The 27,708-nt window shown below is 39.5% G+C and overlaps 1 protein-coding gene across 3 annotated transcripts in view; it reads left to right on the top strand.

The window, feature by feature from the left end:
• Nucleotides 1-27,708, top strand: part of cwf19l2 (CWF19 like cell cycle control factor 2) — a 143,329-nt gene that overhangs the window by 100,692 nt on the left and 14,929 nt on the right. For all 3 annotated transcript variants that reach the window (XM_043691833.2, XM_043691830.2, XM_043691831.2), the window contains exons 13-15: nt 11,004-11,216; nt 21,734-21,850; nt 24,340-24,495. In XM_043691833.2, the coding sequence (XP_043547768.2) occupies nt 11,004-11,216; nt 21,734-21,850; nt 24,340-24,495 (486 nt within the window). The remainder of the gene's footprint in view (nt 1-11,003; nt 11,217-21,733; nt 21,851-24,339; nt 24,496-27,708) is intronic.

The raw sequence follows: 27,708 nt of genomic DNA, 5'->3' as shown, positions 1-27,708 counted from the left end.
ATAGCCTCACGTTTTCCCACATTATGTTCTATCTGCCAAGTTTTTTGCCTGCTCACTTAACCTATTTATTTCCCTTTGCACACCCTGTGTCTTCCTTGTCATTAGTTTTCCCACTTATTTTTGTGTCATCCCACAACTTTTCAATCCCTCATGCAAATTATTAATCTATATATTGTAAATAATTGTGACTCCAGCACTGATCCTTGTGATATTCTGCAAGTTACTGTTTGCCGTCCTGAAAATATGCCCTCAAACTAACTCTTCTGTTGTTTAGAGCTGAAAATGTGTTGCTGGAAAAGCGCAGAAGGTCAGGCAGCATCCGAAGAGCAGGAGAATCGACGTTTCGGGCATGAGCCCTTCAGGATGCTGCCTGACCTGCTGCGCTTTTCCAGCAACACATTTTCAACTCTGATCTCCAGCATCTGCAGTCCTCACTTTCTTCTGTTGTTTAACCAATTCTCTATCCATGCTAACATATTACTCCAACATTATGGGTTATTTTCATATTGAGCAGAGTTTTAATATCATGTGGAATACATTTTGGGAATCCAAATATATTGTACCTACAAGTTCCCCTTTATCTATTCTGTTGTTATCTCCTCAAAGAATTGCAATAAATTTGGAGGGTGTGATTGCCATTCGTGAAGCCATGCTAACTCTGCTTGATTATGTTATGTATTTTTAAAAGTTCTGTGCTTACATCTTTTATAATATTCTCAAGCATTTTCCAACTCAGAGATGTTAAACTAACTAGCCTATAGCCTATAGTCCCATGTTTTTTGTCTCCCTCCCTTTTCAAATAGGGATTTTACATCTGCAGTTTTTCAATACCCTGGGATTTTTCCACAATTTAGGGATTCTCAGAAATTACTACCAGTACATCTACTATCTCTAGTATTTTCCTTTCATTTCTTAGGATGCAACCCATCATTCCACATGGCATATTGGTCTTTATACATGAACTATTTTCTTAAATATTTGCAATTGTTTATCAAATGTCTTTTTTAGTAAACCCCTTTCCCAATCCCCTCTAGCCAACTCTGCCCTGATTCAGTTGTAATTACCTTGCTTATGTTTAGCAAAGTTGCTTCTGACATAAGTTTTACAATCTTGGAATGATTGCTAAATTCTTCCAAGTTATAGTCACTGTCTTTTTGAGGATTTCTTACTCTGAAATTATTTGTTACATCTGTCTCATTACACATTACCATATCCAAAGTAGCCTGATACCTGTTTGCATTCATGACATATTGTTCTCGGAAACTATCTCACATATAGTCTATTAATTCTTTCTCTTGTCTATCTCTGCCAATTTGATTTTCCCTATCTACATATTCAAGACACCTATGATTAATCTACTTCTTTTACGTAGCCCGATTATCTCCTAAGTTATTCCTTGTTATACAGTTTAGTTACTGTTAGGAAACAACAGGCAACTTCCACCAATGTCTTTTTCTTCTCTGTTATTTCTTATCTCTACTCATATGGATTTTATGATCCAAGATCATTTCTTGCTATCATGTATTCCATCACATACTAACAAAGCTACCAAACCATGCTTTTCTTCCTATCTATTCTTTTGAAATGCCACATATCCATGAATGTTGAGTGTCCAGCATTAATGATCTTGAAACTATGCCTCCATATTAGCTAAATTATATCCATTAACCTTTGTGTGCTGTTGTTTCATTGATTTTGTTCCAAATATTACATGCATTTAGGAGCCAGTAATTTTGCTTTTTTGCCACTTTTTTCATAATTTGACCCTGCTTGCTGCTGTTAGTTAGTGTCCCTACACTGTCTCTTCTTATTCCTCTCTGGGTATTAGTATCTAAATAGCTGACCTCCAATGCTGCTGTATCCTTTTGCTTTACAAGCCTGTGTAACTCCTGTTCAGGTCCCTTCCTTTCTCTATTTAGTTTAAAATACTCTCTGCAAACCTAGTTCTTCGTCCTGATACCGATCCCAGTATGCTTCAAGTGAATCTCATCCCCAGAACAGCTCCCTTCTGCACCATACTAGATCCAGTGTCATAGCAACTGTAACTCATTCCTCCAACACCAGCCTTCAAGTGATGTATGTAACTCCTTGACTTTAATTACCATAACCTAGTTTGCCCATGGATCATACAGTAATCCCAAGATTATTAACTTGGAATTTCTGGTGTTTTGAGCTCCTAACTGTTCAGGTTTTCTTTTCAATGGAACCTCCTTTCTAGTCTGACTCCATTGTGGACAATTACAGTTGGATGCCTCCCCTCTGACTCCATGTTTCTCTTCAACCCTGAGAAGGTATTGTTAACCATGACATTCGGCAGGCAAGACTGTCTTTGGAACTCAATCACACTGCTACAGAGAACAGTATCTAAGACAGTAATTATACTGTGCCCAATCCCTACTATATTCCTATTTCCTACCCTCTAATGAATCATTCCCTGCACCACAGAGCCATGGTTAGTTTGCTCATCATCCCCAGAGTCCCCACTCTTGTCCACACAGCTTGCAAGAACCTTGTAACTGTTGAGCAGTTTAAAGGACCAAGGTTCTTCAAGTGCTATCCTTGTCCTCATATCTGCCTTACTTGTAGTCACACCCTTCTGCTTGTGATCACAAACCAAATTTACATTCCCTAATCTGAGGGATGTGACTTGCCTCCTGGATCAAGATGTCCAGCTAACATGCCCCCTCCCTTCTGTTTCTCAGACTCCATCATCGCATCTTGGCTTCAAAATTCCTCAAGCTGTCGACATTTACAATGGGTTCATTTGTGAGTTGCCACATCCTACAGCAGCAGCATATCACCTATCCTGCCATCATTATCATAATTTATTTTTCTTCTTGATTAATTATTGTAGTATCACTACTCTTTACAGTTATGCAATGCCTCATTCTTTACATTTCATTGCAATTAATTATCTTTTCCATTAAGCAATTCTTAAGAAATGGGAAGAAACAAGTAGCAACTTAACCATAAACTGAGTACCTCATTTTTACTTTAAAGACTAGAACTATTCACCAATCAGCTACATGCCTTGTACTCCAGTTACGCCGTGCTTTGAGACATCACTCTGCCATTGGTTTCACTGAAAGTGACCTCTCGAGCCACGCCTTTTAACCTGTCCCACTGACTTCTGGAGATAATACTTTTATCAGTGAACCTTACTTAAAGCACTTCTTTCCCCCTCTGCACCAAGTTCTCAATTTGAACCAAATTCCCAGATATATTCTCAGCCTTTGTCTTACACAGGCCAAATCTCTCTAAAACTGACCACACTCCTTACTGACCTCTACTGAGTCTTTCTTGCATACTAACTCTCTCATCCCAGAAATCAATCTAATAAACCTTTGTTCCATCCCTGTAATGGAAATATATGTATAAGTAGATTAAAACTGTTATGGCACTCCATTTCTGTAATAATAGCAAAACTTTAAGCTCTTATATTCCAAACCCAGTTCTCTAAAGAAATAGACTCTGGCCATCACTTAATTTAAAAAAGTAATTATTCTGCTGTTATATTTACGGTATAATGAAGTCTTTAGAATGCCAAAACACACATACTATTGATTACTAATGACTAAAATTTATCTTTTAACAGAGCAATGTTGCGGAATGAATTTGCAATTGTGCTACCTTTTTAATTTTTGTCTTAGTAATTTCAATTTACATTGTTATGGATTTATTAGTTAGGATCCTAATCATTGCTGAGCTTTCTGAGAATTTTTTTTGCTTAAATCATCCTTTTTTTAATGGCTATATTTTAAGACCACTAGCATTATCTTATTGCTTAAATGACATTTATAGTCTAATAATTCACTGACTTATGAAGGTAGTTGTGGAAAGTCATTCTTCAAATATTAAATAATATTGGAAGGGCATTGAAACTTAACTGGACTGTGCCAATGCATAATCCTTTCTAATAGTCTATTGTTGTAAAGTAAATTAGTCAGTAAATGTAATTTCTGCATACACATTAGTGAAATGAGCACTTTTATTCAAGAATTTTCCTAGGGTTGGTAATTTTAGGACAAAAGTGGCAAATTACTAATTATTTCCATCAGTGCCAAATCAATTTTTTTTAGTTTTTTGTGCTGTATGTAAAAATTATGTATAGGATATGAGTTTCAAATTAAGTAAAATGTTCTGCCTTGCTAAAATACAATAAAGTAATAATTGTATCTCCATTGAAGGGTTTTTTTTAATGAGTTAATCATGTGAAATGATTAGCTTCAAGTAGTGATTCTGTCTTAATTTAATTTTACTCATCTGTAGTCATGTCCTTGAATAAAAATAGTCTTTGGTAAAATGCCAGAATGTTTGTCTTGGAGATTCTCTGCTAGGTTAGTTGTAAGTGATCTTAATTAAATCATGCAAAATGGTTTATTAGCTTCGTTTCACAGATGAAACTGGCGTAATGTAGTGCCTTGGTGTTCTAATTTTCTATGGCATTAATGTCATGATGGAAACTAATAATTTTAAACACCTCCATTAAATGACATAAAATAATTGGTTCCACCCACACTCTGCACATGTTGGTATTTCAGATTTACTTTTCTTCCATTCAGGTGCCAGGTGCTTTCACACAAGACTCAAATATTGGTTATAAAATGCATTGACACAGAAAAATCAACAATCTGCCATTCTTTGAGTCAAATGGAAGATCCAGAGATGGGGGGAAAACATCTGTCTCTCTTTATTTCCATCCTCCTAAATAAATAAAATCTTGTAGCCTTAGGAATCCACATGTGATAGTAAACTGCCAGAACTGCACCTTAATTTGATAATATTTGATATATAAGTGTAGGTTATGGGTATTAATGAATTACTGAAGTTTGGAGAACATGACAAAGTAAGTCCAGTTATTGTCCTCCTTGATAGTCGCACTGACTTTCTAGCTGGATAACAATCTGTAATAGGAACCTTACTTTTTTTCTTTCCACCAACATGCCGATTCTGAGGCATATTGTGGTATCTTATTGCTAACACAGATGAGGTTAAACGTGTATGTTTAAGTAACCCAACTTTAAAAAATATATTTTTAAAAAATACACGGAGAGCAACTTATTTGGAGGAACAGTGCAGACACAATGGTCGAATGGTCCCTTTGCTGTAACAATTCTATGATTCTCTGAAAATGTTCTTTATGGAACACACAACTTTGTAAAAACTCCGTATGAGGAAACTTGGGCAAGAATATATTGCAAATTAATTATGATGCACCTGTTTATACACCTAATTTGTTCATTATAAGCAGTTATCGAGTACTGTTACAACACTGAGACAGTCAACAAAATCAAATCAGCCGTCCTATCTCTATATTTGCAACACAGTGAAGCTAAAACATTCAAAGGCCCTCAAAGCTGACGATAATGATTCCCAACTCGATATTTTTGAATAACCAGCACCAATAATCGATACCTGGCACCAGGTTAATGGCTTAAATACAAGATTTAAATGGTTTATTAATAATACTGTCGCTTTAGCAGAGCACAGTTGAGCAACAAAGTATCTAGTTAATGTCTATGATGTAAACCCAATCTTCTTTGATTCTCGTTCCCCAGTCTTGCAAAGCCACAAACAAACAATTAAGGAAAAAATCAAAAGAAAAAAATAAATAAATGAGATTTAACTGGTCAGCTCACTTGAGCAGTAATCTCACGGGCATATATGTCTTGCTGGGTTTCTGAAGACAGCAATGCATGCAGATAGCTTCCAGTAGGCTCTGGGGAATTCTTATATCTGAGATTGTAGTCTCTGAATTTTCATTAAGTTGATAATGAGAGGGGAACCAGGGAGCAGTTAAATCTGTCCTGTAGCTTTCGCAGGCATAATCCTTCTGATTTAAACACAGTCCAGAATCCAGTTCAAGCTCTTGCCTCTTCCTGCCAGATTGCCCATGGAGGGCCAGGAAACATTTCATATTTACCATCTATTTTGTAGAGCATAAGGCCTTTCTGAAATGAAATACTTATAGAACATTCTGCGAACAAGCATAAACTTGCAATTAACATCCAAACCTGGCCTCATAATAACAAAATAACTGTCTTTTGTTGTATTTTTAAAACAAGCTATTCCTCACAGTCCAAAGGGCACCTTCCACTCTCAGCTCACAGTGTCAAACAAAAAGAAATAAATCAGTGAGGGTTCTAACAGTACACCGATGTATAATGTTATGGAATGAATCATTTGAGAGCAGATTCATTTGTATTCTTGAACTGCTTCTCAAAATTCTCTTTCACATCATTTTTTAACAATATTCTGTGTCATCTTTAGTTTGCACAACACTTATGATGGAACATGGAGTTGTTTCCACTTCTTGACATACAGTTTCAAAGAACAATGATTGGACGTGCAAATTATTATACATAATAAAATTCAAATGTAATAAATGATGCTGAATTATTTTTTTTAAAAAAGTAAGCATTTTGTTAAGTTAAATTAATCATTTTAATAATTGTTGAATATAATTTAGACTAATTATATTTTGAATTTTACTTGTCTGATAACTAATCAGTTTAACTTCTTACTGAATAAAATTTATTATGAATTCTGTATCCGATTCAGAACAGAGAACTTTAAGTCTTTTAAGTAGTGCAAAAAGGGACCAAAATCCTTTTTTCCTGAGTCTTCAATGCCGAAAATTTAAAAAGACTTGAGAAATTTGGGGTTTCTCAGCTTTGAATAGTTGTGTCTGAGTCAATCTCTGTTATAAAGGGAGATAAATTCCCTAGAAACAAATACAATGAAAAGCTTCTTAAATTAAAGCAGATTATTCATTTACATTAATTAAAGGAAAATTTGGGAAGTGATGTCAGATACGATGGCATTTGACATAGTTTAATCAACACATTCACTAGCCACCTATAGTAGAACAGAAAAGCTAAACCCGTAGAACTGTTTGCAAGCTAAGTGGAATCTGCAACATAAGGAATTTTTGGTTATTCTGGATGGATCTATTAGGTAGAGCAGAATTTCAAAGGAACATGGGACTTAATGTCAAGAGCTATTTAACCCTTCAACCCAGCTCCACCATTGGATAAGATCACGGCTAATCTGGTTGTGATCTTAGCTCCACTTTCCTGCCTACCCCTCTGTAACCTTATGTCCCTTGTCTATCAAAAATTTACTGAACTCAATATTTAATAAATTAATTGACCTAGTCTCTACTACTGTCTAGGGAAGAGAATACCACAGACTAACCACCGTCTGAAAGAAAAAAAGTTATCTTTGCTTCTGTCTTAAGAGGAAAAACCCCCTTTTTCTTGAACTGTGTCCTGTCATTCCAGTCTCCTCCACAAGAGGAATCTTTCTTCAGGTATCCACCCAATAAATCCTCAGGATCTTTTGTTTCAATAAAATAATTCTCTTTCTAAGTCGAAGTATGTTTCCCAGGGTGGAAATGTCAAATATTAGGGAGAATCGGTATAAAGTAAACAGGAAAGGTTTAAAGTAAATGTGCAAGGCAAGTTTTTTACACACAGGGTCATAGATACCTGGATTGTGCTGTCAGTGGAGGTGGCAGAAGACCATAAGATATAGGAGTGGAGGAAAGGCCATTAAGCCCATCGAGTCCACTCCATCATTTAATCATGGCTGATGGGCATTTCAACTCCACTTACCTTCACTCTCCCAGTAGCCCTTAATTCCTTGCAAGAACAAGAATTTATCAGTCTCTGCCTTGAAGACATTTAACATCCTAGCCTCCACTGTGCTCTGTGGCAATGCATTCCACAGGCCCACCACACTCTGGCTGAAGCAATGTCTCTTCATTTCCATTCTAAATTGACCCCCTCTAATTCTAAGGCTGTCCCCACGGGTCCTAGTCTCCCCGCCTAACGGAAACAACTTCCCAGCGTCCACCCTTTCTAAGCCGTGCATTATCTTGTAAGTTTTTATTAGATCTCCCCTCAACCTTCTAGATTGTAATGAATACAATCCCAGGATCCTCAGCCATTCATCGTATGTTAGGCCTACTATTCCATGGGTAATCCATGTGAACCGCCACTGGAATCGCTCCAGTACCAGTATGTCCTTCCTGAGATGTGGGGCCCAAAATTGGACACAGTATTCTAAATGGGACCTAACTAGAGCTTTATAAAGTCTTAGAAGAGCATCGCTGTTTCTTTATTCCAACCCTCAACATTACATTCGCTTTCTTAATAACAGATTCAACCTGCAAGTTAACCTTTAGAGAATCCTGTACTAGCTCTCCCAGATCCCTTTGTACTTTAGCTTTATGATTTTTCTCACCATTTAGAAAATTGGTAATGCCTGTATTTTTTTTCTAAAATTCAAGACCTCGCACTTACTCACGTTGAATTTCATCAGCCATTTCCTTGACCACTCTCCTAAACTGTGTAAATCTTTCTGCAGCCTCCCCACCTCCTCAGTACTACCTGCCTGTCCACCTAACTTCATATCAGCGGCAAACTTGGCCAGATTGCCCCAAGTCCCTTAATCCAGATAATTGATATATAAAGTGAACAGCTGCGACCCCAACACTGAACCCTGCCATTCTGAAAACGAATCTTTTATTCCAACTCGCTGTCTTCTGTCAGACAGCCAATCCTCAATCCATGCCAGAAGCTCAACTCGAACATTATGGGCCCTTAGCTTATTCAGCAGCCTCCCATGAGGCACCTTATCAAAGGCATTTTGGAAGTCTAGATAGATAACATGCACTGGATTTCCCTGGTTTAGCCTACTTGTTACCTCTTCAAAGAATTCTAACAGGTTTGTCAGGCACAATCTCCCCTTACTAAATCCATGCTGACTTGTTCTAAACCGACCCTGCACTTCCAAGAATTTAGAAATCTCATCCTTAACGATGGATTCTGGAATTTTACCTACAACCATGGTTAGGCTAATCGGCTTATAACTTTTCATCTTTTGTCTTGATCCTTTCTCGAACAAGGGGGTTACAACAACGATTTTCCAATCATCCATGACTTTCCCTGACTCCAGTGACTTTTGAAAGATCACAACAAATGCCTCCGCTATTTCCTCAGCCACCTCCCTCAGAAATCTAGGATGTACTCCATCGCGGCCAGGAGATTTATCAATTTTTAGACCTTTTAGCTTTTCTAGCGCTTTCTCTTTTGTAATGGCTACCATACCTAAATCTGCCCGACTCTCCTTAATTGTTGGGATATTACTCATGTCTTCCATTGTGAAGACTGACGCAAAGTACTTGTTAAGTTCTTCAGTTTTTTCCTTATCTCCCAGCACTAAACTTGGAGCAGCCTAATGCCTATTTTTGCCTCTCATTTGGTTCTTATGTATTGAAAGAAACTTTTACTATGATTTCTAATATTACTGGTTAGCCTACCTTCATATTTGATCCTCTCCTTCCTGATTTCTCTTTGTTATCCTCTGTTTGTTTTAGTAATATTCCTAATCTTCTAATTTCCCAGTGCTTTTGGCCACTTTATATGACACACACACACCTGACGCCATAGATTTAATTTCATTCTAAACTAACAAGGCAACCCAGCCCCCTCTGCCCACTTCCCTGTCTTTTAGATAAATCCTTGGATGTTTAACTGCCAGTCCTGAATCCCTTGCAACCACATCTCTGTGACGCTTACCACATCATAATCATTCACGATGATTTCTGCCGTTAACTCATCTACTTTGTTACGAATGCTACAAGCATTCAGGTAAATCGCCTTAATGCTAATTTTCTTATCTCAGCAAATACTACTACAACATTTCAGAGGCATTTTGACAGACACATGAACAGGCAGGGATGAAGGGATACAGACCATGTGCAGGTGGTTGGGGTTAGTTTAGAATGGCATCGTGATCGGTACAGACATCATGGGCCAAAGGGTCTGTTCCTGAGCTGTACTGCTCTTTGTTCTAATTGCATCAGTCCAAACTATTTAATGTTATTTAATAAGATAAGGCTTTCAGCCCAGAATTGAGTTGAATGAATCTTCTCTGAACTGCTAATGTAATTTTTTTTTCCAAGTATTCAAAACTCTGCACAGTATTCTTGGTGTGACCTCACCAAAGCCCTATATTACTGCAGCAACACTTCCCTACTTTGACATTCCCTCTATTGAGATTAAAATCAGATCAACTGTGATCTTGTTGTATTGTGGGGCAGGTTTGAAGAGCCGAATAGTCTACTCTTGTTCCTTGTTCATATGTTTAAATAGTTAGCAGTCTCTACAGTAGTTGATCAGTGCAAAACATGGGCTTCCATATAATAAATACATAGCAAGCACAGAAATTACTGGAAAAACTTAGCAGGCCTGGCAGCATCTGTGGAGAGAAATCAGACTTAATGTTTCAGGTCCAGTGACCCTTCTTCAGAAGTCAGGGTTCAGCATCCGCAATTATTTCATTTTTTAAAAAAAATTAAATACTTAGCTCAGCTATAACAAGAGGCACAGTTCCTTACACACACATTCACAGCTGTCATGATGCAGTTGTATCTAATCTATTCAGTGATTCAATTCTATAACACATATAAATTGTTACAAAACTAAGATTGATCTTTCCAGCGAATGAATGCTAGGGTTGCTGAATTGCAAGTTGTTAAGCTCCTAAATTTCACAGTATATCATCCTCAATAATTCAACCACTGGCTGAAGGATGACGACGCCAGCACCTCAACTAAGCATTGGTTTCAGTTAGTAAAAAACTGAAGTTAAAATTTAAATATCAATATTGTCTGAAGGGAAGAACATATTCAACACAGCCTATAAGGGAGGATAATATAGCTTGACATAGTTTAAGTAAGGCCTGGATGTTGACCCCGCTTTTTCTGGAGTTGCTTTAGAATGTGAGCCACAATGACAGTGACACCGACAAAGCTACAGTTCAAGAATAGTCAAAAACTCTTCTGTAGTTTGTAAAGCAACGTATGCTTGTACCTCTTGCCATTGTTGTTTATGGGCATAATGGTCAAAGGCAAAAGTTAATTTGACCATCATTCACTTTTATTTCAGCAATTATTTCAAATATTTTAAAACTGCTCAATTGATCTTTTTTTACAGTTTCTGGAGAAGATAGATAGAGACAACTATACATTGGATGACATGTTTGTGTCAAAAGCAGCCAGAGAAGACCAATCAGGCCAAGATGATGAAAGGCAACGAAATAAAGCTATTCTTGAGCACAAGAGATTAGCAAGCCGCATGGAGAAATGTCAGTTTTGCTTTGACAACCCAGAGCTTCCAAAGCACCTTGTCATTGCTATTGGTGTAAAGGTAAGATAAATAAGTCTCTAAAAGTTACTACAATACACTAGTTGCCACCTCAAAAGCAATAAGCAAAACAGTTCTTTTACTTTAAATAAAAGTGGACCACTCACTATAGGGTGCACTTATTACCATTTGTGAAAGAACTTTCCCAGCAACATTACTGCAAGCAACTCAAGAAAATTCATAGGAACATCATCATTATTTCTTTCTTGGAACATTATCTTGTATAAAATTATTGGTAATAAACAAAAGCAGTTGTTTGACTCCTTTTGGGAAATAAGGAAGAGAAAGTGAGGACTGCAGATGCTGGAGCTCAAAGTCGAGATGTAGTGCTGGAAAAGCACGGCATGTCAGGCAGCATCGAGGAGCAGGAGAATCGACTTTTCGGCCTTAAGCCCTTCATCAGGAATTGTTTTGGGAAATAAGCCAACATAAGTGACTGAGGTGTTAGTGAGGGAGTACTTTGGGACCAGTGACTATAATTCTATTAGTTTTAAAATAGTTATAGATAAAGATAGGCCTGGCCCACAAGTTCAGTTCTAAGCTCGGGCAAGCCATTTTTAATAGTGTTAGACAGGACCTTTCAAAAGCTGACTGAGGAAGGCTGTCAACAGGTAAAGGGACATCTGGCAAGTGGGAAGCTCTCAAAAGTGAGATAACGAGAGTTTAGAATCAGCATATTCCTATAAGTGTGAAGAGCAAGGCAGGCAGGAATAGGAACACTGGATGACTTGAGATAGTGAGGCTCTGATCAAGAAAAAGGAGACATATGTCAGCAAAAGGTAACTGGGGTCAAATGAATCCCTTGTGGATAATAGGGGATATAGGAATAAACTTAAGAGGGAAATCAGGAAGGCAAAAAGGGGACATGAGATAGCTTTGGCAGATAAGTTAAAGGTGAATCTAAAGAGATTCTACAGTATATTAAGGAAAAGAAAGTAACTAGGGAGAGAATAGGGCCCCTTAAAGATCAGTAGGGTCATCAACGTGTGGAGCCACAGGAGATGGGCAAGATTCTTAACGAATATTTATCATCAGTATTTACTGTGGCGAAAGACACGGAAGCTCGAGAATGTAGGGGAGTGAACAGTGTCTTGGAAAAGTTATAGATAAAGATAGGCCTGGCCCACAAGTTCAGTTCTAAGCTCGGGCAAGCCATTTTTAATAGTGTTAGACAGGACCTTTCAAAAGCTGACTGAGGAAGGCTGTCAACAGGTAAAGGGACATCTGGCAAGTGGGAAGCTCTCAAAAGTGAGATAACGAGAGTTTAGAATCAGCATACAGATTACAGAAGAGGGAGTGCTGGGGGTCTTACAATGCATAAAGGTAGATAAATCCCTGTGACCTGATCAAGTGTGTCCTAGGACATTATGGAAAGCTGTGGAAGAAATTGTGCCCCTCGCTGGGATATTTGTATCATCAACAGTCACGGTGAGGTGCCGGACAAGTGGAGGGTGGCTAATGTTGTGCCATTACTTATTTAAGAAAGGTTGTAAGGAAAAGCCAGAAAACTACAGACCAGTGAGCCTAAGGTTAGTTATGGGTAAGTTGGTGAAGGGGATTCTGAGAGATTTTACATGCATTTGGAAAGGCAAGGACTGATTAGGGATAGTTAGCATGGCTTTGTGCATGAGAAATCGTATCTCTCAAATTGAGTGCATTTTTTGAAGAGGTGACCAAGAAAATACATGAGGACAGTGCAGTAGACATTATCTACTGGACTTTAGCAAGGCTTTTGACAAGGTACTGCATACTAGACTGGTTCGAAAGGTTAGATCACATGGGATCCAGAGAGAGCTAGTCAATTGGATACAAAATTGGCTTGACATTAGGAGACAGAGGGTGGTTGTAGAGGGTTGATTTTCAGACTAGAGGCCTGTGATCAGTTGTGTGCCACAAGGATCGGTGCTGGGTTCACTGTTGTTTGTCATTTATTTAAATAATTTGGATGAGAATTTAGGAGACACGGTTAATACGTTTGCTGAGGACTTCAAAATTGGTGGCATAGTAGATAGTGAAAAAGGTAATCTGAGAGTACAATGGAGCGTTGATCAACTGGGCAAGTGGGCCGATGAATGGCGATAACATTTTAATTCAGATAACTGTGAGGTGTTGGTGAGACTAACCAGGGCAGTACTTACACAGTTCACGTTAGGGCCCTGGGGAGTGTTGTTGAACCAGAGTGCAGATGTGTAGTTCCTTGCAAGTAGTATCACAGGTAGTTGGGAAGGCAGGCGTTTGACATGCCTGCCTTCATCTGTAAGAGCATTGAGTATGGAAGTTGGGAAGTCATGTTCCAGCTGTATAAGACATTGGTTAAGAAATTTAGAGTGTTGTGTACAATTCTGCTTGCCCTGATGTAGAAAGGATGTTATCAAACTGGAAAGGGTGCAAAAAAGATTTACCAGGATTACCAAGACTGGAAGTTTGAGTTATAAGGAGAGGCTGGATCAGCTGGGAATATTTTCCGTGGAATGTAGGAAGTTGAGGGATGACCTTAATGACATGCAGACATAAGATGAATAGCCAAGGTCTTTTCCCCAGGTTAGGGGAGTCCAAAACTAGTGGATATAAGTTTAAGATGAGAGGAGAAGGATTTAAAAGAGACATGAGGGCACCTTTTTCACACAGACGATGGTGTGTATATGGAACAATCTACCAGAGGGAGTGGTAGATGTGGAAACAATTACAACAATTTAAAAGACATTTGGACAAGTACATGGATGTAGGAAAGGTTTTGTAGGGATAGTGGCCAAACACCAGCAAATGGAACTAGTTCAGCCTAGGAATACTGGTTGGCATGGGCGAGCTGGGCCAAAGGATCTATTTTCATGATTCATATAACTGCAACTGAAGTAGGAACGGTAGATGATGAAACCTCATACAACAAGTCTAAGTAGAATAGGGAACCTACCGCTCCCCCTCGCCATGATGCTGCAGTACAGGCCTTTGGCCCTCGATGTTGCACAACCTGTGGAACCAATATGAAGCCCATCTAACCTACACTATTACATTTTCATCCATATGTTTATCTAACGACTATTTAAATGCCATTAAAGATAACGGGTCTGCTACTGTTGCAGGCAGGGCGTTCCATACCCCTCCTACTCTCTGAGTAAAGAAACAACCTCTGACATCTGTCCAATATCTATCACCCCTCAATTTAAAGCTATGTCCCCTTGTGCTAGCCATCACCATCTGTGGAAAAAGACTCTCACTGTCTACCCTATCTAACCCTCTGATTATCTTGTACGTCTTGTCACCTCTCAACCTTCTCTCTTGAACAAAAACAGCCTCAAGTTCCTCAGCCTTTCTACATAAGACCTTCCCTCTTTACTAGGCAATATCCTTGTAAATCTCCTCTGAACCCTTTCCAAACCTTTCACATCCTTCCTATAAGGCGGTGACAAGAACTGTACGCAATATGCCAAGTGCGGCAGCACCAGAGCTTTGTATTACTGCAACATGACCTCATGGCTCTGAAACTCAATCCCTCTACCAATAAAAGCTAGCACACCATGTTAGTCATGTAGGGGAGTGGCATTGCTAATCGAGGATAGTATCACAGCTGCAGCAAGGGAGATCGTTGAGGAGGGTTTGTCCACAGAGTCCATATGGGTGGAAGTCAGATAGGAAAGGAGCAGTTATTTTATTGGAAGTTTTCAAAAGATCCCCCAGTAGCAACAGAGGAGCAGATTGGGAGGCAGATTTTGGAAAGTAACAGGGTTGTTGTCATGGGTGACTTTAATTTCCATAATATTGATTGGGACCGCCTTCATTCAAATTGTTTGGATGGAGCAATTTTTGTCAGGTGTATCCAGCAAGGATTCCTGACTCAATATGTGGATAGACTGACTAGAGAGGAGGCCGTACTGGATTTGGTGCTTGGCGACGAACCAGAACAGGTGTCAGATCTCTTGGTGGGAGAACATTTCAGTGATAGTGATCACAACTCTTGCAAATACAGTCACATATTTGGGTTAACTCCAGGAAAGATAAGAGAGGTAGGCAGGTAATGCAGGAGTCGTCTGTGGCTATCCCTGTTTCAAACAAGTATATTGTTTTGGAAAATATAGGGTCTGATGGATTCTATGGGGAACGTAGCACAAAACAGCCAAGTTTCTGTATTGAGGCTGGCTCTAATGCAATGAGGTGTACATCGGGTTCCAAGAGATTGATTTGTGTTAGGGGACTCTCTAGTCCAAGGCACAGACAGACATTTCTGTGGCCAGCAGTGAAAAATCAGAATGGTGTGTTGTTTCCCTGGTGCCAGGATCAAGGATGTCTCAGAGAATGTTCTCAAAGGGGGGGGCCAGCAGGAGGTCATTATACGCATTGATACCAATGACAGGAAGGGAAAAGGTTGAGATTCTGAAGGGAAGTTAGAGAGTTAGGCAGGAATTTAAAAAGGACGTCCTTGAGAGCAGTAATATCTGGATTATTCCCAGTGCTACGAGCTAATGAGGGGAGGTATAGGAGGATAGAGCAGATGAATACATGGGAGAAGGGTTCACTTTTTTGGATCATTGGAATCTCTTCTGGGGTAGAAGTGACTTGTATGAGAAGGATGGATTGCACCTGAGTTGGAACGGGAGGGAGACCGAGACCCAGGGACATAGTGAGGATCAATCTGAGACTGGTACAGTTGGGAAAAGAAGTGAGTCAAATAGTCAGGGCAGGCAGGAACAAAGCAAAGACCAAGATAGTACAGACAAATTAAACTGCATTTACTTCAATGCAAGGGAGGGCAGATAAACCCAGGGCATGGTTAGGAACATGGGACTGGGATATCAGAGCAATTACAGAAACATGGCTCAGGAATGGACAGGATTGGCAGTTTAATGCTTCAGGACACACATGCTATAGAAACGATAGAAAGTGGGGCAAGAGAGGAGGGGGAGTGGCATTTAAAGGCTAGCATGACAGCTGTGCTGAGGGAGGATACTCCTGGAAGTTCATCTAGGGAAGTTATTTGGGTGGAATTGAGAAATAAGAAAGGGATGATCATGTTATTGGGATTGGATTATAGACACCTAATAGAGGGAAATTGAGAAACAAATTTGTAAGGAGATCTCCGCTATCTGAAAGAATAATAGGGTGGTTATGGTAGGGGATTTTAACTTTGCAAACATAAACTGGGACTGCCATAGTGTTAAGGGTTTAGATGGAGAGGAATTTATTAAATGTGTACAAGACAAATTTCTGATTCAGTATGTGGATGTACCTATTAGAGAAGGTGCAAAACTTGACCTACTCTTGGAAATAAGGCAGGGCAGGTGACTGAGCGGTCAGTGGGGGAGCACTTTAGGGCCATTGATCATAATTCTATTAAGTTTAAAATAGTGATGGAAAAGGATGGACCAGATCTAAAAGTTGAAGTTCTAAATTGGAGAAAGGCCAATTTTGACAGTATTAGGCGAGAACTTTCAAAAGCTAATTTGGAGCAGATGTTCGTAGGTAAAGGAATGGCTGGAAAATGGGAAGCCTTTAGAAATGAGGTAACGAGAGTCCAGAGACAGATTATTCCTGTTAGGGTGAAAGGAAAGGCTGGTAGGTATAGGGAATGCTGGGTGACTAAAGAAATTGAGGGTTTGGTTAAGAAAAAGAAGGAAGCATATGTAAGGTATAGACAGGATAGATCGAGTGAATCCTTAGAAGAGTATAAAGGCAGTAGGAGTATACTTAGAAGGAAATCAGGAGGGCAAAAAGGGGATATGAGATAGCTTTGGCAAATAGAATTAAGGAGAATCCAAAGGGTTTTTACAAATACATTAAGGACAAAAGGATAACCAGGGAGAGAATACAGCCTCTCAAAGATCAGTAAGGTGGCTTTGTGTGGAGCGGAGGTGGGGCAGATGTTTTGCATCAGTATTTACTGTGGAAAAGGACATAGAAGATATAGAATATAGGGAAATAGATGGTGATATCTTGAATAATGTCCATATTACAGAGGAGGAAATGCTGGATGTCTTGAAGCACATAAAAGTGGATAAGTCCCCAGGACCTGATCAGGTGTACTCTAGAACTCTGTGGGAAGCTAGGGAAGTGATTGCTGGGCCTCTTGCTGAGATATTTGTATCATCGATAGTCACAGGTGAGGTGCCGGAAAACTGGAGGTTGGCTAACCAGGTGCCACTATTTAAGAAGGGTGGTAAGGACAAGCCAGGGAACTACGGACCAGTGAGCCTGACGTCGATTGTGGGCAAGTTGTTGGAGGGAATCCTGAGGGACAGGATGTACATGTATTTGGAAAGACAAGGACTGATTCAGGATAGTCAACATGACTTTGTGCGTGGGAAATCATGTCTCACAAACTTGATTGAGTTTTTTGAAAAAGTTACAAAGAGGATTGATGAGGGCACAGTGGTAGAAATTATCTATATGGACTTGAATAAGCGGTTCGACAAGGTTTCCTCATGGGAGACTGGTTAACAAGGTTAGATCTTACGGAATACAGGGAGAACTAGCCATTTAGATACAGAACTGGCTCAAAGGTAGAAGACAGAGGGTGGTGGTGGAGGGTTGTTTTTCAGACTGGAGGCCCCCCTGTGACCAGTGGAGTGCCACAAGGATCGGTGCTGGGTCCACTACTTTTCATCATTTATAGAAATGATTTGGATGTGAGCATGAGAGGTATAGTTACTAAGTTTGCAGATGACACCAAAATTGGAGGTGTAGTGGACAGCGAAGAAGATTACCTCAGATTACAATGATCAGATGGAGTTTAATTTAGATAAATGTGAGGTGCTGCATTTTGGGAAAGCAAATCTTAGCAGGACTTATACACTTAATGGTAAGGTCCTAGGGAGTGCAGGTTTATAGCTCCTTGAAAGTGGAGTCACAGGTAGATAGGATAGTGAAGGAGGCATTTGGTATGCTTTCCTTTATTGGTCAGAGTATTGAGTACAGGAGTTGGGAGGTTATGTTGTGGCTGTACAGGACGTTGGTTAGGCCACTGTTGGAATATTCCTATCGGAAAGATGTTGTGAAATTTGAAAGGGTTCAGAAAAGATTTACAAGGATGTTCCCTGGGTTGAAAGATTTGAGCTATAGGGAGAAGATGAATTGGCTGGGGCTGTTTTCCCTGGAGCATTGGAGGCTGAGGAGTGACCTTAAAGAGGTTTATAAAATCATGAGGGGCATTGATAGGGTAAATAGCCAAAGTCTTTTCCCTGGGGTGGGGGGAGTCCAGAACTAGAGGGCATAGATTAGGTTGAGAGGGGAAAGATATAAAAGAGACAACTTTTTCACGCAGAGGGTGGTATGTGTATGGAACGAGCTGCCAGAGGAAGTAATGGAGGCTAGTACAATTGCAACATTTAAAAGGTATCTGGATGGGAATGTGAAAAGGAAGGGTTTGGAGGGATATGGGCCGGGTGCTGGCAGGTGGGACTAGATTGAGTTGAGATATCTGGTTGGCATGGTCAAGTTGGACCAAAGTGTCTGTTTCTGTGCTGTACATCTGTATGACTCTAAATGTGGTTTCGGGAGCATTTGCTTGATACTGCTTGATAGTTTTGTCCCACTGAGGCAAGGAAGGAATGGTAAGATGAAGGAACCTTGGGTAACAAGGGATGTGAAGGGAACTTGTACCTGGAGTCGGAGGAAGTAAGGGAGATCCTTAATGAATACTTTGCTTCAGAATTCAGTACTGAGAGGGACCTTGTCATTTGTGAGGACAGTGTGAAGCAGGCTGATATGCTGAAGCAGGTTGAATTTAAGAAGGAGGATGTGCTGAAAATTTTGAAAAACATAAGGATAGATAAATCCTCTTGGTCAGACGGGGTATACCCAAGGTTACTACAGGAAACAAGGGAAGAGATTGCTGTGCCTTTGCCAATGATCTTTGCATCATCACTGTCCACTGTCATATGCCAGATGATTGGAGGGTGGCAAATGTTATTCCCTTGTTCAAGAAAGGGAATAGGGATATTCCTGGGAATTACTCGCCAGTCAGTCTTACGTCTGTGGTAGGCAAATTATTAGAGAGGATTCTGAAAGATAGAATTTATGATTACTTGGAAAACCATAGTTTGGTTACAGATAGTCAGCATGGCTTTGTGAGGGGCAGGTCATGCCTCACAAGCCTTATTGAATTCTTTGAGGATGTGACAAAACACATTAATGAAGGTAGAGCAGTGGATGTGGTGTGCATGGATTTTAGCAAGGTGTTTGATAAGGTTCCCCATGGTAGGTTCTTTCAGAAAGTAAGGAGGCATGAGAAACAGAGGGATTTGGCTGTCTGGATACAGAATTGGCTAGCCAGTAGAAGACAAAGGGTGGTAGTAGATGGACAGTATTCAGCCTGGAGCTCTGTGACCGATGGTGTACAGCAGGGATCTGTTCTGGGACCTCTGCTGTTTGCGATTTTTTTGAATTCTTTTGGATGTCGAAGTGGAAGGTTCAGCTAATAAGTTTGCTGATGACACAATGGTTGGTGGAGTTGTGGATAGTGAGGAGGGCTGTTGTAGGTTGCAATGGGACGTTAACAGAATGCAGAACTGGGCTGATAAGTGGCAAATGGAGTTCAACCTGGATAACTGTAAAGTGATTCATTTTGGAAGGTTGAATTTGAGTGCAGCATATGGGGTTAATGGTAGAATTCTTGGCAGTGTTGAGGTACAGAGGGATCTAGCGGTCGCTGTCCATAGATCCAGCAAAGCTGCAACCCAAGTTGATAGGGTTGTTCAGACGGCGTATGGTGTGTTGGCTTTCATTAGCAGGGAAATTGAGTTTAAGAGCCATGAGGTTATGCTGCAGCTCTATAGGGCCCTGGTTAGACCACACATGGATTATTGTGTTCACTTCTGGTCGCCTCATTATTGGAAGGATGTGAAAGCTTTAGAGAGGGTGCAGTGGAGAGTTACTAGGATGCTGCGTGGACTGGAGGGCATGTCTTATGAAGAAAGGCTGAGGGAGCTAGGGCTTTTCTCATTGGAGTGAAGAAGGACGAGAGGTGACTTGATAGAGGTGTACAAGGTGATGAGTGGCAAAGATAGAGTGAATAGTCAGACTTTTTCTGGGAGTAGAAATGGCTATCACATGGTGGCATAATTTTAAAGTGATTGGAGAAAGGTTTAGGGGAGATGTCAGAGGTCGGTTTTTTACAAAGGGATTGCTGGGTGTGTGGAATGCACTGTCAGCGTTGGTAGTAGAGTCAGATACATTGGGGACATTTAAGTGACTCTTGGATGGGCACATGGTTGATAGTAAAATGAAGGGTATGTCGGTTACTTTGATCTTAGAGTAGGATAAAAGATCGGCACAACATCACTGGTCAAAGGGCCTGTACTGTGCTGTACTATTCTATGTTGTATTTGTCTGTGCTCAATAAATACCCTTTGACCTGACCACTTGTTTGTTCTCAGAAAGTGAATAGCATATAGTCAGTTCCTACTCTGACAATCTCTGTTTCCAGATTTTGTTCAGAATATTGTGTATTAGAAGATTGCTTGGTAATTTTATGCTCTTCTGCTTACTTTTGTGCCAACATGGAAAATCTCCCCTGTGCCTTTGTTGAATTGAAACTAAACACATTTCTAAAGAATGGATATGTATTTTTGCTGTATCTAGGACGGAGAATGGTATGGATTTTCCAACAAGAATATTAGTGAGACACTGAGTACAAACATGATTAATGTCTAATTTGAGTAGTGATATCCAGCATTTTCACATGAAGAATTGTATTAAAATTAGCAAGTTGCGACTGATGTTGTCCTGATTCACCAAAACCTTTATTCTAACAGTTTCTTGTCAGAAGATTTAGCACTCAAGCAGATAGGAACATAAACATGTGATAATTGACCATTAGATACCCACCAAACACATCCAAGAAATACTGAGGGCTTGCCCATTCAAATGTTATGTATTTTAATATTATGTGAAAGTATATGAGAGATTAAATGCAAAGTTAGAAATGTTTAAATAATATTTTTATCAACTTTTCTTTTTGTTTCTTTTATCAATCTCACTGTCTCTTACTCTGTCCCTTTTCCTTCCCTTTTTATTTCATTTTTCATATTTAGTATTCAAGCTGCCACTTGCTTTCGATTTATGTGCCTCAGTCAGGATTCTTTAATCTGATTACTTGAGACATTTCATCATTTTCCCTGTTCATGCAGGCTGCCCAGCCTTGATAGAATAGCCTTGTTTTGATTATATAATAACTGCAAATTGCCATTTGTAAACCCACAAAGATTGTGTGAATGTCTCAATGCAATGAACATTGAGTGCTATGTTTTGCCATTAATTACAAAATCAAGCATTATGTTTGTGCCAATGCAGTGTACTGTAGTATTGCATTGTAATTGCTGCAAATTTACTTGAAAATCTCTACACTTCATGTCTGGTCAATAAGCTGTATGGTAAAATATGTTAGCAATGCTTTTAGAATTTCTTTTGAAATATGCCTTGATCTAGACCAATAAATTATATGACACATTTATTTATTTTGCAAATGGAACTTACAATGGAATATTGTGTCGATTTCATTATATGAATTCAGGCCTTTCTCTAATCCATAGGTATACCTGTGTCTGCCCAATTACCAGTCAATGACTGAAGGTCACTGCCAAATAGTACCTCTCCAGCACCACACTGCAGGTACCATACTGGATGAAGATATCTGGGAAGAAGTGCAGGTCAGAATAAAACTGTAAATTATTATTTTACCTAAATTAAAGTACTTTTCTAACAATGATATTATATTGAAACATGGCTCTTAGTTTAATTTGAAACAAATATCAATATTCTAAGACATGGTAGGGCACTTTATAAAGATGAATTGCTGGCTTGGTTTACTTGCAAATCTTATTCTCGTGAGGTGAATAACCAAAAAAAGATGCATTAGACTTATTAACAGCAAAGGTATTGTGCTGAAATGAGCTTGATTTGAAAAGTAAATTTGACTATTCTGGTAATCACTTAAATTAACATTTTTGAACAGGTTTATAAGACTGAATTTGAAAGCTTGCTGAGAAGGTTATGAATGATAACTATCAAAGAATGCAACAAAATTGATGAGGAGACAGGGTTTAATTTGTAAATTTCCCTTGATAGTTTTAAAAGGAATGTTCCAGGTCAGCTAATTAAAGCTGTAAATCAAAACTTGTTTGCTGTTGATGCACTACATTTTCTCCACTGGCACAACAGATTAAAGTGGGGAGAAGCTTAACCATATGGGCCAAGAGGTTCTGGGAATTAGTTAGCTGACTTCAACTGGTCTGGGAATGGGAAATTACCAGACTTTCAGCTTCTAGTCATTAGACCAAAATTATTGCAGACGTTGCATATGCATGGATTGTGATATTCCCAGAGGCTGAATACCCTGCTGATACCTAGCGTCCAGTTTTTGGCAGCCTTTGCTAAAGCTCCTATATCTTCAGGGGTTTAGAAGATGACCATCACTTGTGGAACCTGCCAAAGCAAATTATTGTAGCCCAGATTTTTTCAGTTGGTGTTATTTTGATGTCAACATTAGCATCTCCAGGAACATTTTTTTTAACCAGTATGTTTCCTGCTGAATGAGAAAGGAGATATTGCTGAATTTAATCCAGAAAATTAAGTAGATTAATTGAAGAATAGCATAGGCCACAAGCACTGCTGGATTTAACATTATATTATCAGGACTTTATAAAAATGATAAATTTCATTATCCATTACAGTTGCAAATAATATTGAAATGGATGATTTGCTGATATACTGTACAGGAAGATCCTACAGTTAATGAGATGCTTTATTATTGAACTTTAAGGTTGGCGATCTAATCTGGTTGGGATCTTTTCTAGTTGCTGTGAAAAGTAAGCATCCAGATCTTGGAGACACTGGCCACAATCTTCAAATCCTTGTTAGATGCAGTGTTTGTGCTGAAGCACTAGAATATAGCAGATATTACATCCTTGTTTAAGGGAGGGAAGAAGGATTAACCAGTCAATGCAGGCCAGTCAGTTTAGCATTGGTAGCAGGAGTGCTTCTGGAAACGATAGTACAAGAGAAAATGACCATCTAACTCAACAAACTTGCACAAAAAGAGAGATTTGTTGAGGACGAATTTTGTTTGTCTAAACAAAAACAAAATGCTTGAAATATTCAGCAAGTCTGACAGATCTGTGGAGAGAGATGTAGTTGCCTATTCAGATCTGTGACCTTTCACCTGATGCAGCATGAATACAAAATTAACTGGTGAAAAAAAATCGTTTTACTTTAATATCATATGGTCAAGATATCTGTATCTTTAAGGTACATGCTTGTGATGTCATCACTGCATTGTAGTATGTGACCTGAGGGTGTGAAGGTCTAGAACTCTACCTGATCACTTGAAGCATGATGAATTACTGCAATCCAGTGAAAGATGCTATGTTCTGAATGGGGCAGTTTAAAAAGTGGTGCGAGAAGAAGAAAGAATCAGGTTGGCAGGACAAGTTAACAAAACAGTTAATAAGGCATATGAAATTCTGGGCTTTATAAATAGAGGCAAGGAGTCAGGAAGTGATGCCCCACCTACGTTCATCTCCAGTGTACGAGAAAATAAGTTGCAGCAATATGGAAAAAAAAGTGAGGGCTTGGACTTAAATAGATTGTTCCTGAAAAGAATGGTATAAACTGAGTTGCTTCCTCTGTGTCATACTATTCTATTGTATCTTGGAATCTGTTGAAAGATTTCTTGTGCTCTGAGGTATCAATTTGAAAATCAATGCTGTTGAAGAAGACCTTTACTGTAGGATGTTGGGGGAGGGCGATACTTTGGTCACCTCATTAAGGGGCATTTAGGCCTGTACATGGGTGAATAGCATTGGCTTCCTGCTCCTGATGGGAGTCAACTGAGATATGAAAATTACAGCCCTTAAACAAATTTTTAAAAATCATGCAGACTGAAAGAAATGTAATATGATACAAAGCTCTGACTCTGCATAGAGATAACTGATGCCATTCAAAAATGGTTTAGACATTCTGACATCAAATGTGAACGGGGTAAATTGGTTAACGTTTCCTACCCTAATCAAAGTGGATCCTGGATTTTTTAAAAATAGATTACCTGGATTCTGATGCAGGATTTTGTTTTTAGATGGTTTTAAAATTAATTTGTTTCCTCTGTCAAGGCACAGGACTAAATTATATGTCTTTTTGACAGCTGTTTCGAAAAGCCTTGGTGAAAATGTTAGAAGACAAAGGACTCGACTGTGTCTTTTTTGAAACCAATATGCATTTAAAGAAACGTTTTCATATGGTCTATGAATGCATTCCTCTACCAAAAGAAGTGGGAGACATGGCTCCTATCTACTTTAAGGTAAGACATATATATGGACAGGAGTAGCAGGAATAGTCATAGAGCTGTGCAGCATGCACATAGGAACTTCGATTATCTGAATACCAATTATCTGAAAGTCGGATTATCCGAAGGAGATCTCAAGGTCCTGATAGAAACGTACATCAAAGGCATGTTTCCAACAGTCATCACATTTTTTGTTTACAGTGATTAAACAGGCACCATCTCCAAATGACTGACCTCCTGCCCTCTCTCTCTCTCTCCCCCCACACTTTCCCTGGAGTTTTACACGGGTGTACCCTATTCCCCACCCCACCCATTGCCCTGTACGGGGGAAGGGTGAAACCGGTCAAAAGGTTGCAGTACACAGGTGTGTGTGTGTGTGTGTGTGTGTGTGTGTGTGTGTGTGTGTGTGTGTGTGTGTGTGTGTGTGTGTGTGTGTGTGTGCACACTATTTGGAGACTTACCCCAAAAGGGCAGCTGCAGCAGCAGTCCTGTTGGTGTACTGTCTGGCTGCCCCAGAGTGGGAGGCGGTGTTGAATGGGTTTGTGGGCGGGGTAGGTGGGGGCAGTGTTGAATGGGGTTTGGGGGCGGGACAGGGTTCTGGAGGTGGTGTCAGTCGGTGATGTGGGTAGGGTCTCGCGAGCTGAAATGCTGCCTTACCTCCTGGAGGAGCAGACTTTAAAAACTCCGAAGCCCAGAGAAAAGGCATTTAATCGATGATCCGAATGAAATAATGCCCACCAGTCTCATTTGGATAATCGGGGTTCCTCTGTAAACAGATCCTTCGGTCCAACTTGTCCATGCCGACCAGATATCCTGAATTAATCTAGTCCCATTTGCCAACATTTAGCCCATATCCCTGTAAACCCTTCCGATTCATATACCCATCCAGATGCCTTTTAAATATAATTGGACCAGCCTCCTCCACTTCCTCTGGCAGCTCATTCCATATACCACCATCCTTTACATGAAAATGTTGACCCTTAGGTCCCTTTCAAATCTTTCCCTACTCACCTTAAATCTTTGCCCTCTAGTTTTGGATTGTGCTACCCTATGTTGCCTATTCATCCTATCTATGTCCCTCATGATTTTATACACCTCTATAAGCATACTCCTCAGCTTCTGACACTCTAGGGAAAAGTAGTCCCAGCTTATTCAGCCTCTTCTTATAGCTTGAACCCTCCAACCCTGTCAACATCCTTGTAAATCTTTTCTGAGCCCTTTCAAGTTTTACAACATCCTTTATATAACAGGGAGACCAGAATTGAATGCAGTATTCCAAAAGTGGCTGAGCCAATGTCTGTACAGCTGCAACGTGACCTCTCAACTCCTACACTCAATGCACTGACCGATAAAGGAAAGCATACCAAACGCCGCCTTCGCTATCCTGTCTGCCTGCAACTTCACTTTCAAGAAACTATGAAACTCTACTCTAAGGTCTCTTTATTCAGCAACACTCCCCAGGACCTTACCATTCAGTGTATACATCTTGTCCTGATTTGCCTTTCCAAAATGCAGCACCTCACATTTATCTAAATTAAACTTCATCTACCACTCCTCAGCCCATTGGCGCATCTGATCAAGATCCCATTGTACTCTGGGATAACCTTCTTGACTGTCCACTACACGTCTAATTTTGGTGTCATCTGCAATCTTACTAAATATACTTCCTATATTCACATCCAAATCATTCATGTAAATGACAAAAAGCAGTTGACCCAGCACTGATTCTTGTAGCACAGTGCTGGTCACAGGTTTCAAGTCTGATAAGCAACTCTCCACCATCACCCTGTGTACCTACCTTCAAGCCAGTTCTGTATCCAAATGACTAGTTCTCCCTGTGTCCATTTAATTGTTCTTGTGACACAGAACATTAAGAATTTCAGAAATATGCTTCAGTTTCAAGACTAACTTATTCATTGATTCTTAAAGCTGAATGATGTTTGCAATTTTTTAAATAATGTTTTGGTACCTTAATAGAATATCTTAACATAGTAATTTGCAAAATATTTTCTTCTGTCTTAGTCTCATTGATAATTATTCTAGTCTTTCACATTTAGGAAATGTTTTTGAAAATTCAGTAACATTTATTAAGAGAGAGGGAGGGCCACCTTTCCTACTGTTTTCTCTTCATGTTCTACCAAGTTTCAGCATGGTTAACAGTATTGAGATATTCTTGGTGAGAAATTGAAGGGATAAATTGTTCATTTATATTCTCTAGTGCTGCTGAGAATGTTCTTGACTTCCCAGAGGTCAAGCCCAGAAATTTACACAACAGCGGCAGAGAACATTGATGCTGAAACCACACTCTCCCTTGCACCAGTTGCTGTCACATACCCTATATAAAGTTCCTAAAGCCACTTGGACATCCCCTGAAAGAAGATAATCAGGAATATAGGTGGAGGATGGGAATGGAGAGTTGTGGCTGTCAGGATGGGACCAGAGTTGTGTGTTTGTGCCAGGAATAGTGGGACTTGTTTGGGTGAGACTGGTGGCTGAAGTCCCTGGAGGTTCAGGTGGGAGGATAGTAGAGAGTTGAATTGTGAATTGGGTGTCAGTTTTGTGGTTAGCCAGATGTTTGGAGTAGTTTTTAAATTCTCTAATGTTTCCTTTGCTAAGTGAGTTGGAACTCTCTGAAGTCTTCAACTGTGATTCAGAGTTAGAAACCTTTTCTGAGTTGCTGGACAGTTGCCCATCAGAAGTTTCAACTTCCCGTGATTCCATGAAGCCGGCTGTTTCGGGGCATCTCTCATCTGTGCTGCTGAAATAACTTGTCTTATTGGAAGATCTGGACCCAATTTTAATTTAAGAATCTGCACCCGAAATTTTACTCTGCTCCCATTGTGAGAAACGGTTAATACTTAATACTACGTCACCTTCTTTACTATTTTGGGTTTTGGCTATAATCATTATATACATCATTTTAAAGCCAATTTTGATGACAGTTATCCACAGTCATCTACATCTGATACATTTTGTGCTCATAGAGTTGCAGCAGCAAATTAAAATGTGGTAAACCTAAATGAGAGGTAATTGGTATAAAAATATTCTTAGCGACAGTAAAATATTCCTTTTTAATAACTTCAAGTACTCTCACTGATTTTCTTTGTCAAAGGGATTATTCTGTATTACCTATGGTGTTATTAAAAACAAGAAGTTAAAAATTAACTTCTGTAAGAAGTGCTAAGTACTGCTGGTGCTAAAAAGTGAAATTATTTTTCAAACGATCTC

Source organism: Chiloscyllium plagiosum, unplaced genomic scaffold (genome assembly GCF_037043375.1).
Source record: "Chiloscyllium plagiosum isolate Xiang-an unplaced genomic scaffold, Cpla_swu_hap1 HiC_scaffold_6, whole genome shotgun sequence".
Classification (NCBI taxonomy): Eukaryota; Metazoa; Chordata; class Chondrichthyes; order Orectolobiformes; family Hemiscylliidae; genus Chiloscyllium; species Chiloscyllium plagiosum.
Note: the sequence above shows the minus strand (reverse complement) of the source record. Positions and strands in the feature narration are given on the sequence as shown.